The sequence below is a fragment of the Dermacentor variabilis genome, chromosome 11, assembly GCF_050947875.1.
Source record: "Dermacentor variabilis isolate Ectoservices chromosome 11, ASM5094787v1, whole genome shotgun sequence".
In the NCBI taxonomy this organism is placed as follows: domain Eukaryota; kingdom Metazoa; phylum Arthropoda; class Arachnida; order Ixodida; family Ixodidae; genus Dermacentor; species Dermacentor variabilis.
Window position 1 is genome coordinate 13,287,061 of NC_134578.1, and position 16,968 is coordinate 13,304,028.

Sequence of the window (16,968 nt, forward strand, 5' to 3'; positions counted from 1 at the left end):
CTCATGTTTTTGCTGAGGGGCGCACTTCATCAGAACACCTCATTGGCGGTATTAATCAGTGCTACAATTACGAGCACTGAGGCAGATGCGGGACAATGAAAGAGTATGATTGTGGTTCTGGAACATGCCGGAAAATGTCATACGAGGGCGAATCACAATGTCTTTGCCCCTATATTTTATTAGCCAAATTAAAGTAAATACATGTAATTACAAATACACATACTATTCAGCGCACCTTACACTATTTTTCCACATAGTCCCCAAACTGGTTCAGATCAATTGTCCCATCGCAGCACTAAATTTGAGATCCCCCTTGTAATAGAATTCGTCTGGCTAACTGTGGAACCACCGTCATACTACTGTCCTGACTTCGTTGTACGCGAACCTCTGTCTTGCCAGGAACTGCTTCAGCAGACTTCTCAAAGCAAAACACGTTATACATGGGCTGCATTTCTCTGTGGGTTTCAATGAGCGTTCGTCCCTTGCTCCTTAGAAAACGAATCATACTTGTGTTGCTCATATGCTGTAGATGTGAAGCATAACACCCATCTTCAACTGCCCCCAGCACCGTGCCGGGGAGTTACGAGCAGGTAAGGACGGGCCGGTCCAAGAAACGTCCATCGCTGGGGATGGATATGTTCACTTCGCACTTACAGCCGTAATTGGGCAAAAAGAAAGGTTGAAGGCTTTCGTATTCGCCCTCGTAGTTTCATTCTGTGCGCGCACCTGCACGACATGGGAACAAACACGAAACGGAAGTGCATATCTTTAACGCAATAGCATTAAGTGCCCCGTGTCGCAGAAAATCGGGAGTCGGACGTCGGATCAGGAAAGATTTTCTAAACACCCATACCCGGGCCCTCCATGTGGTGTAAGGAAGTTACTAAACTAATTGTATTTCTCAGGCAAAAATACGTAGAAAAATCTTAGTGCGACTTGCACACAACCTACAGACATGATAGCGTTGGATTGTAATTTCAATATATGAAAAAAGTTGTGTTACGTGAAAACTCGCCAAAAACCCTTTTCCAGCGTTTCTACCTTTCATATACCGGCCACGGCGTCCGCTATTTGCGCACGCCGGCGCGTGAATATCGGAGTCGACGGAGCGGCGCGTTCGTTTCCTTGAAACACTTGCAGATGGCGCTCGCCTCCGCGGCATCGCGACCCACGCAGGGGGCCGTGTTTCTAGCAGAAAGACCGCATTCGTGCATAGCGCTCGCCGCGAGCGGTTCTCGGTAAACATCAAGGTTACACACGCTGCAGTTGCCGGAAACTGAGCACAGTTCAGGTAATCGCGGCTGTGACACGGCCTGTCAAAAAAAAAATCAGTGTATAGAAAATAGTTCCTAATGTCACGTATAGGCAGTTAATAATGTTAGCGCGTCCACTAAAAAAGTTGCACTTTCGCCTGAAAACCAGTGATAGCGAAGTATTAGACAACTCGAAGGTTCGTAGTTTTATCGGCCGTGTAAGTTGCAGTAAGCATTCGCTTATATTTAAGAAGCATGGTGTCACGAGCGCACTGACAAACACAATTCTCATTCGATGACCATCAACAGAAGCTGTTGCTGCTGCGCCGTGATGAAAAGCGCCGGTAGTGTGAAGGGAACGAGATCACGTGACCTCTAAGACTAGGCGCGTGGTAACACGGCGCACATAAGCAACTAGCCATCTGGGCTCGGCCAGCGTTTGCGCCCACCGCAGATTGTCTCCAAGATATTGCGCGGGAGCCGCGTTTGCGCTCATCAGCGCGGCCACCTTTACCAGCTCAGCAGAGAAATAGTGGAAGCTGCAGATTGAGAATAGATATTGAGTTAGTTGCCCGTCAGTCTCCTTATATCGGCAAAAGAAATGTTTTTGTCGCGTTAGCCGCCGGTGTGAGTTGGTCTTATCTGTTGGTCTTTCTCTTTCGTCATCCGTGTTTATATATATATATATATATAAACACACACACACCCTCTTTTTCCTTCGTCGCCCGTGTGCTTCTGCGATACTGTGTAAATAGTGTAAACAATGCCGTACCAACTACCGGGCTAGAGTAGGAGACGCTCGCGCGCATCTCCTGGCGTGCACTCGATCGCGCCTTCGACACTGGGCGCGCGGGGAAACGGTTCTCACCAAACCACCGTTGATATCGGCTCACCCTAGCGCGCTTTCCCTCGCACCCGCAACGTAGGTTGGCAACTCCAGAATCGTTTGCTTGTACTGGCCACACCCTCCAAATAAAGGTGGTTACGATATCGAAGGCACTGTAGCACTTTCGCTGGGTGCCGTGCTCAAATTTCTCAATCGATTGCGGCATCGAATCGAGGGGTTTCCTGGAAACCGAAATGTTCTTTGCTGCCGATCACCTTGTTTTCATCTGTCTCAAGGATTTCAGCGATAAAACCGCGAAAATAGCTGCGCTGTGCGCAGTGGCGTAGCTAGGTCGTCTGGCACTCGGGGCCCATAGGTCTTCTGTCACCCCCCTCCCCGGGTGTAGCTGGCGGAAAGAGGGGTGTCTTCAGACGCATATGACACCCCCCCCCCCCTCTCTCTGGCCCCTTGCACCCGGGGCCCACGGCCCCCCGGCCCCCCCTGTTGCTACGCCACTGGCTGTGCGTGCGAAATCGCGGCTTGCTCGGCAAGCCGAACTACGCTTTTTTTAATATATGGAACCTTTCAAGCGAGCCGGATGTGGAAGAAGGCATGTGTTTGTACGGAATGGGCTTCCCTGAAAGTTGCAAGCACATGGACGTGGCATTGATCCACTGCTGCAGGTAAGACACATGACTGTTTTCGACCTTCATAGGCAACTCCGCGCTTCGACTCCTATTGCAGTATGTCACGGCACGCCACAGTATATAGGCGGAAACGTCTGTCGTTCTTTCAGAAGGTAAATACGCATATTGTGCAGCTGATGTAACGTGGCCAAGAGCTGTTAAGTTATCATGGTCAGTGTCTTTCGGGATAAAAGCACCTGAGAGTTCCGTTTGCGAGTGGGTTGCACCTCTCTCTTTCGATCCAGGAGATGAGGTCGTGTGAGTCCGATGACTGGCGCTTGTTCGTGCTCGCAGTGTGCGATGTGCGGTCCGCGGCCACAGCAGACACTGGCCGCCCGTAGGTCGTCTAGAACGCCGGTGAAGGGTGACAAGTGAATGACCACTAATAGGCCCAAGCCGCGTTTCTTCCAACAGATTCCCGGAATTTAGCGATGGTTCGGGCAAAGTAATTTTCGTCAGTGTAAATGACTGTGAAACGAACCACTTGAAACAGAATTTAGTCGCGCACACCGAGTCGGGAGGCAAACTATTGGCGGTTAGAATGCTCCGAAGCTAGGACGAGTGCTGCTGGTTCCCAAATTTCATTCGGGCAAATTTATAAACAGAGAACTCGCGGCGTTGAATAAGGACGCGGCGCCTTCGGCTTACACTGCAAGACTAAAGAGTGTTATCAAAACCATATGTGCTGATTCATGTTGTCCTACACTTTGCATAACTTCATTCCACTACAGCGGCCTACATTTGGCGTAAGTTTATGCCGCGTACAAGGTCACTAAGCCAGCTGCTGACAAAGCACGGGCCGTAGCTGTGTCTGTATCACAGAAAGTAAAGCTAAACGGTGTGAGGAAGGAAGTGGTATAAAGCTTCGTGATGCGATCATTTACTGCTCCCACAATGTGCGCGCCCCACCGTTCGATGGGATGTTAGAAGTGAAACAGCACGGGCTGCGCTTTCTGCGACAGGACGCGGGTAGATGCCATGGTTATATATATATAGTGTGTGATGGTCATGGCGGGAAACTGCATGTACGCTTTTTTATGGCAGTTTTAATTCTGTAATCTTCAAACGAGCTGTCGCCGGCCGAATAAAAGCATTCAGCGGCGATTTAACGGTAAATGCGAGAGAAATGTGTTAGCTTGAATGCGTCATGAGCTCGCAGTAAATAAAATGGAAAAGAAAACGTACTCCGCATATCTGAGGCATTTCCAGCGGCCTCAGGGGAAAAAGGAACACCGTAGAACACAGAAAACACGGCAGGACATAAAAGGCGCTCGTCTTCAAATGTTTTTAATAGCATTTAAGATTCCATCCTATCGAAAGTCAAGCGGCAATATACTCGAATGCCCTGAAGTACTGAAATTTCATATATAAGCTTTTTTTTTTTGCGTTAAGCACTCTGTTAAAAACATTTCGCCCTGGAATGCCAACAAAACAGCGTTTCTCGTGAGCGGCAGTCCTCGTTCTTGTACCTGGAACCAGGCTCCATCATTCGCTCTGACCGGTCTGCTGCTTCACAAGGTCGATGGCGACATTGTGTAAGAAGTCGGTGCTTCTGTGTCCGATTGAAAAGTCTGCGTGATCAAAGGTTTTCTGTGGAACCACCCGATGCAGGATAACCCTCGATCCGAGTCTGGCGACCAGTTCTTCGACGTTACGCGAGTCTGCGACCTGATCGCCCTCTGACGAGAACAGCGCCCATGGAGTTGTGATGCGTTCCAACGGATAGGCCGGCGGTTTTGCCTGCGCATGTGTGTGCCAAATAAAGCATGCCGACATCAACAAGTGCACTATAGTGTATGGTTTAAGGCGATTTCGTGCTTACAGTCGATAAAGATGTGCCCTATTACGACGCTGCAGGAGTTGTACGCAAGTAATGCGGTCATTTCGCAGTGCAGTTGTTCTTGATCCCGCGGCACTTTCAACGGAATGACTATTTCATGTATAACTACTTGTGAACGTCGCGTACGTGAGTGAGTGAGAAAAATTTTATTTAGCATCAGAACAATTCGCGCCCGGCGAACTACTGTGCTAAGGCACCCGCCGATGTTATGGCCAAGAGTTCTTGTCTCCCTCTGGCTTCTTTGGCCCGCTGGACTGCCCAGAGTTGGTCTTTTGGGTTCGAGCTGAGCCTGCCATCGCGCGCGGAGGCTGTCGGTGGAGGTCTCGCTCTCATTATCGCGTATTAGTCCGTGGCATTCCCATAGCACGTGTTCTAACGTGGCTCTGGTGCCACGCACTTTGCATCTGTCGGTTGTGTATCTCTCTGGATAAATAGCGTGCATTAGCAGCGGACTCTTCTGTGATTTGGTTTGTAATTTTCGTCACTGCACAATTTGCGATCTATTGAATTGTGGATGTGGTGGTGGATAAATGCATCTTGCATCTTGTAATGGTTGGTGATGTCGTTGAACCTGGTCATTCTGTCTTCCCATTGCCACACCTCGGAAGGCCCTGTCGAGTGGTCTAAGTTCGTCGCAGCTCAAAAAGTATAGGGCTTAGACATGTAGCGCCCTCTACGCAGGGCACAAAGGTGACACAGGCACGCATGGCGCTAAGTTTCAACAATGATGCACTCTGTCAATCGGAAGTTGGTGCCGTGTGTGTGTGTGCCCGTAAGTATTATGGCGTGCCACTAAAACTAACCAACATGCAACGCTTCTTGATTTAGCGAACACTGATATAACGAAGTGCCGTATATGCAAAAACATAAAGTAAAACTTTGTTGTTCAGTCTATTTTTGCGGAGTATATGTCTACCGTAATGAAGCCGAAAGTGCTGTAATCGACGTGACATCCAATTCACAAGAATGTCGCTTGGAATTTTCCCGCTGTGTGTGAACAACAAGCATACTTCATCCCGTGCATAGATTCAACCTTTCGTGGCATAAAACTGTGGAGATGAAGTGCAGGCAGGCCACAAAGCGAAACAATGGCGCCTGTGTCATGGCATACATAAAAACAACGTCCAGACAGAGCTGAATCTACCTGTACGCACTGCGTGGGGCTAGAATGAATCTATGACCTCGATTTTCCAGCGTTCTTTTAAGTACTACACGAATAAAATGTTCCACCGATTAAGGTTTAGTTTTATTTATAGGCATTGATTTTCCGGTATTTTAAGGCCTAGTTCCCGCCCAGCTAGACAAACGCAAGAAACAGGTATGATTGCGTGCTGTGGCGTAATATCACGAAGTACACTCCTACTGTTTCGGCATCGTGTGTAATGGTTCCACGCCTCAACGCAGTCTGCCCATTCAAACTTTATTTAGTGATCGTCCTTATCCAATCAACGTCGAGTGTCGTCCATTGAATTATTACATGTCTGTAATATGAAAATTGATGTCTAGCACTCGCATATACAACATTTAAGAGGGCATAGTCCAATACAACGGTACCGGAAACGACGATAGCAACATTATTTCCAACAAATAAATTGGCGGGTCGAATCCCGTTAGTATACACGACGTATAGACTGCAATATACATGATGTGCGTAATGCAAAATGTCAAGATGCAGTACCGCCTATCCTAAAGGGAGCATCTTATTCGCATTCAGGCTTACATAATCTGAACTCATCATCAACTTCGTAGGAAAGAAAGCTGACGTGTCACGCAGGTAGGCGCATATAAGTAAAGAAATTTTTCTGTAGCCTTGTCAAAACTGCGCCCGTAATCAGTCAAGAAATACCAATCTGGTGTTCCCTGTAACATTGACCCGTTATGGGGCTCATTGGTCAAACTTGGCCCTTGCGCCAGAGGAACCTGCAAATCATCATCAACATTGAGCCGTACTGTGCGCGTTGAAGAAAACCATAAATTTGGCTTAGGAGTGCGTTGCATTGATTTAGTTTGTAGGGGTTAATTTCCGTATCACTGCACGGACAAACAACGGCACAGATAAGACGCACGAAAACCAATAATACAAACGCTCGTACTGTAGATCTCTGTGCTACTTGCTCGTGGTGTGTTGGGGAGATCAGGAAAACTAACAATAGCTAGTGTCCGTTTAACGCAGTTTAGTGCAAGAACCTATGGCAACCCGTCTCTCTTTTCTCAAGCACTAAGAGAAACCATTGTCTCGTTTACCTGATTGTACCGCTCGCGGTTCTCCTTGGCGCCATGATCGTACATGACGAAGTCTTTGGCCTTGTACACCTGTAAACGCAGCAAGTGAAGTCCACTGAAATATCAACCGGATATACATCCGCCCGATATTCTATATTTTCACTTTCAATACTTCTTACTTCCTTATTAGTTAGTTGTACGCGGCAAATACATTGGCATCTCCTTGCTTGATCACACATCAGCCGATGTCACGGATCTATGTTTTTTGCAAGCTTTAAAGACCCACGTTCTAGTTGTAGATTCGGTCAAGAGAACCGAAACATGGGCAAGATTGGTGTGCATTCATCTTGAGCACAAAAGGCTAACGGTCAAGGAGCGAAGTGAAGGAAAGGTACCGGTGTTCGCCTGCGTAGTGAAGAACTGTCTCTTTGCTTCTTAGAAAATGCCCGTGGCAGATAGCTAAATTCCGCTTACTCTGGTGGAGGGTTTGCTTTAAAAAGGCGGGCACCAGTTACATGAAATATCGCATAAATTTTTCAGGTAGGTCATAAGCAAAAGTCCACCAATTAGCCTTTCAGTTCAGTGCTTGGGAATCCACGTTGTAAAGGAGAGTTCAAGCCGCGCAGAAGAGTTAAGTCACGTCCATTTAAACAAATCACGAGATTAACGCCTGTTTCGATGTATGTGTCTTAAGATCAGGCTTCGAAATTGATTTTTACTGGGTTCAAAATTTTTGTCCGAAGAATATGACTTCAAAATTCACCGACTTCAATTCCTTAGTTGCAGAATGTGCCCTACAGTGAAAGAGTTAAATATCAAATAATCGAACAGTTATAATCTTGTAGCTGCAAATTGTGAGTTATCCTACTAATACCAGCTGAAAAATCAAAACTGCACCAGCTACCACCAGTAATCAAAATGAATACCTTTAGAATAACGAAAACTTGAACATGTGTTATAAAGCTACGATAAGCGCAAGCATATCCGCTTTAAACGGGCTTATATGTCGTTATCTGAGTCGTGTGAATGCCAAAATGGCACTATGGAGACTCTGTCCGGAGTTTGTTCGCTTTGTGTGTGCAATGACACCACTGAAAATGTACAAAATGTGAAAAACTATATTGTCAGTCGATGAAGTCTGGCGCACTGTTCTGCGACTTGAATGCACGTGGCGCTGGAGTGAGGCGCAGCCGCGCGACCTTTTCATCTGTGTTCTAAATAATTCCATAGTCGTGATATGACACCAGCTGTTCTGTGTATACTGAGCATGTGCAGAAGGTGCGCGAGGCCGATACACTGCTCTAATTATGGCGGCTGAACATGGTCGCACAGCGAAGTCCGCAGCAAAAGCAGCTGTGGCGATGTACCATGTGTTTCTTTTCTTAAAATAAGCATTATGAACATTGCTTTGTTTCTTTGTCCAACTTTCTTCTTCTACAAATTTTTTTTCTTGCTCAAAGCTTTCCACTAATTTCGCCACGTGTTGCAGTTTGCGAATATGCTAGCCGGTGAGTTTGCTATGCATGCCCACTTCGAACAGATTCTGAGGATGGAACCAATTGCAAGCGAAGCGCCGTCAAACACTCTGTAAGGATGCACAAAACACCGTTTTATGTATTGACGCACAAAAAAAATATTCTGATGGCAAACCTACGCTTTTGGGATGAATATCTCGAAACTGGATGAATATCTCGAAATGAAATGAAAAATCTTTGAAATTACCACGAAAGTATCGGGCATACATCCGGCAAGGTACTGTTCAACCGATGAAGCGAAACTACGTTTGTGAAACAAACCAACATATTCTATTACAGAAGAATTTCAGTAACTTAAGGAAAGCTATTCGAGGCAAATAACACACTATGAGCTCTTGCAGCACACTGAACATAACTTTTTCGATACTTGATTGAAAAAGCAGGAGTAAGAGCAAGATGTTCTATTGAGGCTCTAAAACTTTTCAATGTAATGCTTGCTCCCGCTGTGGTCTGCTGCAAAGCGGCTTACCTGATAGTAATGCATGAAGTTTTGTATAGTTGTTCCGATGGGATAGTGGCCTATGTACATGGGCAGTCGGGTCTAGACAAATGACAGATTAATTTATATTAAATTCGAGTACACGGTAAAGTACCTTAATCAAACGTAAATAGACGAATATCCCCTATGAAACATTTTCCCTGTGGCAGTTCTAACAGCGAAACTTATGAATCGAATTGAATACAAATACTTAAAGAAACATGATCCCCAAAAATTGAATGACCTATTGAATATTTTGTCACTTCTAAAGCATCATCAAGTATGAAATTGCCATGGATTCTAGTTGGTAAAAAATAAAATGAAAAAGGAAATCGCGGTTATATACACTGACAAATGCATGTCTTCCCGTTGAAGATGAGACATCCTGGCGGCCGACGAGTTTGTAGATGATAAACAACCGGTTGAAGTTATCTGGGGCACCATCACAGTGGAGCTAATGAAACTAGGCAGCAGCCTGTTGCCGGATGCATGCACATTGTTGTGTTCAATGAGAAAAAGAAGTGTGTGCTACAGCATCCCATGTTTTAAAATGTTGAAAACAGTATGAGACTGGCCAAATAACAAATCGGAACAAATTCGTATATAGGCTGCCTAATATCAAGCTATTATGGACTGAGTGCAAATTATTTAGCATTAGTTAACTCCCCTTGGCTTTCGCTCGACACCTGGTTTGTTTGCGCAAGAACCGCTGTTATTTCGCAGCTGAGTAATTCTCAACGGGTCCTCGCATCTATTGTTCTATCACACTTGAGATTCGAGAAAAGTGTGCTTTTGTCCCTCATCTATTCGAACTAACCGAATATTCAGAAACTTCCAAAAGTGAATTCTTGAACTGAATGCAAATCGAATGACAGAGATTATTCAAGGCGTATTCGAAATTGCGAATATTCGCACGTCCTTAGTTCTTACGTTAACACATTTTTTCAGGTTAACCCCATTGCTTTCCCTCTTTCTCGTTGTAATCTTAAATAATGAGGTGAGTAAGGCATTCCGCTTATGTTTTATGCTGGAAACAATGGTTATCAATAAATTGTAGCCTTGTATCTTCTTTAGACGGTCTAAATTTACAGAATTGTGACCAGTCCTTGGAGGAGAGTTACAGAGTTGAAGATTTTGTGCATACTTCTTGTTTTAATTTTCGCATTTAATCAAATAATTCAGTTAATTATATAAATACTGCGCCTTTAAGAGTGGGAACTCATTTCTATTATGCAAATGCAATAAAAGTTTAATGGAAAGCGGAGCGACAGTGCTTTGTGGGGGCATTTCTACGTTGCACATCTTCGTGAATGCAGAAATCACAGCTGGGCACATGATGGAGCTTCCTCTAAAGTGCCACCGAAAAGAGAGAATGATGATGCTCTGACAACGATTGGAGTAACGACGATGGTGCCAGTGATCACAACAATAACAGCGATCACGAAAAGAACCACGACTCACTACTGAAATGTCGTGGACCCTTACATCGTATAATAGATGGGGAAAAAATACACTTTTTCGTGCTTTCACTTGAGATAACAAGGTAAGCGCAGGGTTACGGCAAAATTGTTCATGAAATTTGTTGTCCGAAGCCCTTGGTATGTTAAATGTGCCTCCGAGATACGGGCCCATCTGACGTTCTAACTGTGATTGCAAGTTATACTTAGTGTTTTCAAATATTTGTCTTAACTTGTCTGAAGTCACAAGTCTGTCGTATGTATAATCACGCAAGACGACAGGAAGAAGGAAGAAATATGTCGGAAAAAGGACGCGAATTACTGACGCACAGCCATTATTCGCCAAGAGAATGCTAGACGACGTAGTATATACGCGCACTTCTGCAATGGGCCTATCTACGACATGCCATACTGCAAGTTGGTCGAGGTACACCTGAAGCAAGTACCTGGTATTGCTCATTGACAGGCACGTGAGGACGGAAGGATGTGCATCTGCAATAACCTGTCTCGATATTTTTCCCTTTCTTTGTCAGATGGCGCAAGAAGGCCGTTTATTTGCCACAATGCTAGCATACCCGCAATTCGTGTACGCCCCTTCGTGTACGTCGGCGGTACAGAGTGCAAGACAGCCACGAACTTGAAACGTGGTTGATTCCTTTAATTCTTTATCGTGGCGAGTTCCTCCGCCAAGAAAACACGATGATTATGCCTGCTACACAAATGCCGCGTGAATTACCCTTAGCAATCATCACGGCAGATGTCAAAAGGCATGAAGACGACTGTATGGAAGAGAGAGCAGAAGCGATTAGCCGATGTTACTGCTGATGTTAAATAAAATCGGGCGACTCGTGAAAATGCGCAGCAAGTGAATGGTTTATTACAGCAAAACAACGTGTGCCATTAGAAAGGGAGGGAAGCCTAGTCGGAGGCCGAAGGGGAATATAGATGGAGTATTGAGTTTAGGGAACGGTGAAGACGTAGCAGAGATTTGGCTGACGCAGGACGGGAGTAATAGAAGTTCGGCGGATGATGATTTGGTCGGCGGACTGCCCTGATTTCCACTATAAAACAAGCTGACGATGATGAGGACGCAGAGTTAACACTTTACGGTTTCCTACGAGGTAATGCATGTGCTCTTGTCCTATATAACATTTGCCTGCTCCCTCCCTGTCATGTTAATCCCGGTGATCCTTAAGAAGGGCGACATGGCGATCGGGCACAGAGCCCCCTACTCATGTACGCACGTGCTATGGCATGCGGCATGTCACAGGTTTATCCTTTCAATGAGACAAGCTGCTGCTGACCGCTCAAGCATATACGTTCGTACAGTATTAGAACTAGAACGCAACCCCCTATCCATCCCGTTACCGCTTTTGCGGCTAGCGCAATCTTATTATACTGCCACAGTCGGCTATACCATCGCTGTATTCACGATTAGATACAATACAACACTCTTTGAATCAATGCACATCATAGGCTTCACAGGACACATATATGTAACACATTGTGACATATAACATATTTATTAGTGCAAAAGATTCTTCTTTTACCAAAGAGTGAAAGTTTTAATTTGACTACTAGTGTACTGCGCAATTCTAACCGAGAAAATTGGCGTAGTCGAATAATTTGTGCACGCTTCTAAAAGAAACCGAGAAAGGAAGTGTAAATGCGAATACTTTTCAATCTCGTTAGCAGCGTAGCACATGGTTGTCCTACCGTCCCTCGTTAATTCGAGAACTAGCGTATGACACAAACATGATAGTAATAAATGACCTAACAATATAATTGTTACAGGCTTCTACAGGCATCTGGAAAAATGAAACAAAAGCGAACGCCAAAAGTTTCAAAATCAATGCCAATGGTGTTCGTCTAATGACATGAGTTCCCCTTACCTCGTTCAGTTGATAAGGGCTGCTGAAGAGCGTTATAGTGATGGCCAATGAGCACACTTCGCCATTCAAAATCTCGCACAATTTCGCGATAAGAACTGAGAGGCCCTCAGACGCTCCCAGGAAGCCGGCCTTGGAGAAGGGGTAGATGAAGGTCTGCGCCAAATTCAGATGTGGTAGCCAATGTATTTCACTTTGACGACAACTCTACAGGGGCAGTTGCATAAGTAACATGCAGAGACATATGACTAGGTCTGATGGCTAACAGCCTAATCAAGCGTCAAACTGTTTTCTTTTCTTTGTATTTAGAAGGAAGCTGCTGAGCTAAAGCTTACCCTGAACTTGCAAAGCTCAGACGGCTTTAAGCAGGCAGTAATTGTCTCAATATGCTTAACAGACTCGCCTAACTAACCCTCCTGACTACTACCACGCAGCGCTGCGGTGGCCCTTAAATTATCTTCTGCCGTGATGTAGACTGACGTACTGACTCGAAAGGAACAAGCCAATGCAGGAAATGGGCAGTGGTCGATAAGGCAAGACAATAATTGGCAGTTTCGGAAGAGGGATCCAAAGCTGAAGATGCTCCATCCAACGACCGCTTCGCCGTTCCGTGTGTACCATGGTGCGGTCGCCTTTTTTTTTTTTTACATGCGATTCCCGGCTTGCGTTAACATCGCGTGCTTGCACTGACCTTGCAGCACCAAAATGAAACTCTAGAAATACGGCTTGACGAAGAAAATCACGAATTATTGCAATACGCGCTCTTGTTGCACATCTGAGGCCCTAGCTCATCAAAACTGAGAACTGGGTGAGTTGGTGTGGTTTTGTCTTAACAAAAAACTGAACGAAAGAGACGTAGACGAGTTACTGTTAGTGTTAGCTAGTGTTTATCGTTTCGCTCTGGCTCGTCTATCTCTTTTTCGCGCAGTTTTTTTTTTGTTAAGATCGAATAATTGACAATGAGGTAAAAGCGAAACCGAAGCAAACCACATGGCGTCATGAGCCAAGGCAATCCAGATAAGGGTACGCCAGCCCAAATCTTTACATTTTAGGGCTTGAGCTCTTGCATCGACGACCGATCTCGCTCAGTTTTTGTAATTTACGCGAAATGAGAGAAAGTAATATGATTTACGCAAAACGGGCCCTTCCGAGACGTACTGCAAACAACGTTTCCCTACTTCGTTGGGTGCCGCCATGTTTCTTTACGCGATACTTTGGGACACCCACACTAAATTTGAAATTTTGGGTTAGCGATGCAAGCGTAATCTAACCCACGCAACAGGTTCACGTTTGGCGAATGCGTGTTACAAATGCTATTCGCTAGATGCGGCCCTTGGGTTTTCCTATCCCAAACGTACTTAGTAAGCCAAGTTCCGGGATCGAAGCAGCGTATACAGATTTTTACATCGCAACAAAAAATATAAAGAAATCTCAGATTAGGGTTCTTCAATCCGTTTGGCCATGACCAAAGCAAACGTGCATCCTCATAAGGTAGGTTACTTCGATTCTTCGGTACTCGATTTCGCCAACGTGTTTTCGATACACTGCACTTTTGTGTCAACGTTGTAGCGGTTTCAGCAAACGTCGAGCAAGAAGGTAATTCTTTGTGAATATATGCGCTGCGATATATTCTCCAATTCATCGTTTAGCATATTCAGAATAAAAGTTCATCGGCATAAAACCGGATACCGGTCTGAACTCTAGCGAGGAGTGTTCCCTTTTTTTGTTCTTTTTTTCGTCCTAAGCTCACATACCTCTATAATGCCATACATCACTTACATCCAGAGAGTAGCCGGCTAAAGCTATATCTGAAAAAAAGATTTAGCGAAAACAGCAATTCCAGATCATATTAAATCATTATCAGAATAATGCCGTAATGTAGGGATAATGTAGGGACTCCTGATAATCGATACGTGCATGGCGTGCGATGGCTGCACTGCACTCCTCGAAGCACTCACGGCAAGTATAGGTGTGAAGGGTATCAGAAGCGACAGTGGAGGCCCCAGGTGGGAGACGTTAGCAACAGGACCGTATGCGACAACCAGGTCGACCTGTAAGCGCAATAAAAACCGACCGTATATTTATTGAAAGCCGCTTCCTTCTCCCTGAGGGCGCTCAGTTACTTGTGTAATGTATTTATGCGAGTAATTTAATATCATGGGTGTTTCAAGATTGCAGCGGTAGCTATAACACTAGTTAGCAGTAGTGTTTAGCAGTGGTAGAAAACAAAGGATGCATCTAGAGCCATCGTTGTCACATAAGCACGTATCTACGCCCTGACGAACTTTGGTGCCTGTGTCGAAACGTTGGCTAGACACTTCTTTAATGTACGTTCAGCAAAGACAGCATTATTCAGCAGCTTCTGTACCAATCGCAACCGTGACTGAATCGATAGCAGCTGCCAGTCGTGGTAGTAGAATTAGTTGTATTTCAGTAATAGTGGCACCAGGAGTTCTAGTTGAGTAGAATAACGGGACGCATTGTGAGAACCTAGTACCTGTTACGTTTTTTAGTAGTTTAGATTCGCGGCACTCTTAAATAGTGCCTTGTTATTGAGAAGCTATTCGACGATTCCTCCCAGACTTTGCTGCCAGTGGCTGCTGCTGCTTTACGGCTACTTTGCTTCTGCTTCTTACTCGCTGAATAGCTCACCCACACGGCGACACTCACGCAGCCAATAGGCTAATATGTGTCTCATCTGCACTATCCTTACAACCATGCCGGGGTCGGGTGTGCTCTCTATGGAAACACGAAGCAAAACAGCATGCGGTAGGCGAATAGCCTCACTACACCAAGTATACGCCGCCAAGCGGATAATTTCTTTGTCAAAGGGCAGCGTTATGTTCAAGCAGACTTTTGATTAGGACGAGTTGTTTCATGGTCGAACGGTGGCGAAAGGAGTACTCATAAGCACAGGGAGAGACCCATAGTACACATGACGGGTGCTCGTCATGACTTTGATTTGGACGAGTAGTTTCATTGTGAACGGTTCGGAAAGCAGTGCTCGAAAGCACAGGGACAGAGACCCATAGTACACATGACGGGCACCCGTCATGACTTCGATTTGGATGAGTTGTTTCATGGTGTACGGTTGGGAAAGCAGCGCTCAAAAGCACAGGGACAGAGACCCATAGTACGCATGACGGGTGCTCGTCATGACTTTGATTTGGATGAGTTGTTTCATTGTGAACGGTTGGGAAAGCAGCGCTCAGAACCCACAGGGACAGAAACCCATAGCACACATGACGGGCACCCTTCATGACTTCGATTTGGATGAGTTGTTTCATGGTGTACGGTTGGGAAAGCAGCGCTCAGAACCCACAGGGACAGAAACCCATAGCACACATGACGGGCACCCTTCATGACTTCGATTTGGATGAGTTGTTTCATGGTGTACGGTTGGGAAAGCAGCGCTCAAAAGCACAGGGACAGAGACCCATAGTACACATGACGGGTGCTCGTCATGACTTTGATTTGGATGAGTTGTTTCATGGTGTACGGTTGGGAAAGCAGCGCTCAAAAGCACAGGGACAGAGACCCATAGTACACATGACGGGTGCTCGTCATGACTTTGATTTGGATGAGTTGTTTCATGGTGTACGGTTGGGAAAGCAGCGCTCATAAGCACAGGGACAGACCCATAGTACACATGACGGGTGCTCGTCATGACTTTGATTTGGATGAGTTGTTTCATTGTGAATGGTTGGGAAAGCAGCGCTCAGAAGCTACAGGGACAGAAACCCATAGCACACATGACGGGCACCCTTCATGACTTCGATTTGGATGAGTTGTTTCATGGTGTACGGTTGGGAAAGCAGCGCTCAAAAGCACAGGGACAGAGACCCATAGTACACATGACGGGTGCTCGTCGTGACTTTGATTTGGATGAGTTGTTTCATGGTGTACGGTTGGGAAAGCAGCGCTCATAAGCACAGGGACAGACCCATAGTACACATGACGGGTGCTCGTCATGACTTTGATTTGGATGAGTTGTTTCATTGTGAATGGTTGGGAAAGCAGCGCTCAGAAGCTACAGGGACAGAAACCCATAGCACACATGATGGGCACCCTTCATGACTTCGATTTGGATGAGTTGTTTCATGGTGTACGGTTGGGAAAGCAGCGCTCAAAAGCACAGGGACAGAGACCCATAGTACACATGACGGGTGCTCGTCATGACTTTGATTTGGATGAGTTGTTTCATGGTGTACGGTTGGGAAAGCAGCGCTCAAAAGCACAGGGACAGAGACCCATAGTACACATGACGGGTGCTCGTCATGACTTTGATTTGGATGAGTTGTTTCATGGTGTACGGTTGGGAAAGCAGCGCTCAAAAGCACAGGGACAGACCCATAGTACACATGACGGGTGCTCGTCATGACTTTGATTTGGACGAGTAGTTTCATTGTGAACGGTTGGGAAAGCAGCGCTTGAAAGCACAGTGCAAGAAACCCATAGTACACATGACGGGTGCTCGTCATGACTTTGATTTGGACGAGTAGTTTCATTGTGAACGGTTGGGAAAGCAGCGCTCAAAAGCACAAGGACACAAACACATAGCACAAATGACGGGCGCCCGTCATGTGTACTATGTGTATCTGTTCTTGTGTTGTTTAGCGGGCGCTGCTTTCTCAGCTCTTCAAGCCTCCTTTGGCATAACCGATGGATGGGAAGGACTGGAAGGATGTTTATTGAGGTCTGAGTACCTGCTCTTCTTCACAGTGCTACAAGCCAAGCTCGCAGTTCTAGAGCTTCTGCGCTCCATGCAGTCCTAGCTACCG

The 16,968-nt window shown here is 45.8% G+C and overlaps 1 protein-coding gene across 1 annotated transcript; it reads right to left on the minus strand.

The window, feature by feature from the left end:
• Nucleotides 1–4,149: 4,149 nt before the first annotated feature.
• On the minus strand, nt 4,150–6,967 carry LOC142563557 (tear acid lipase-like protein). The gene is made up of 2 exons (XM_075674139.1): nt 6,850–6,967; nt 4,150–4,505 (listed from the first exon to the last, which is right to left on the minus strand). Exons 1-2 carry the CDS (start codon nt 6,892–6,894, stop codon nt 4,251–4,253), a joined length of 300 nt encoding a protein of 99 aa, XP_075530254.1. The 5' UTR covers nt 6,895–6,967; the 3' UTR covers nt 4,150–4,250.
• Between the last annotated feature and the right edge of the window lie 10,001 nt (nt 6,968–16,968).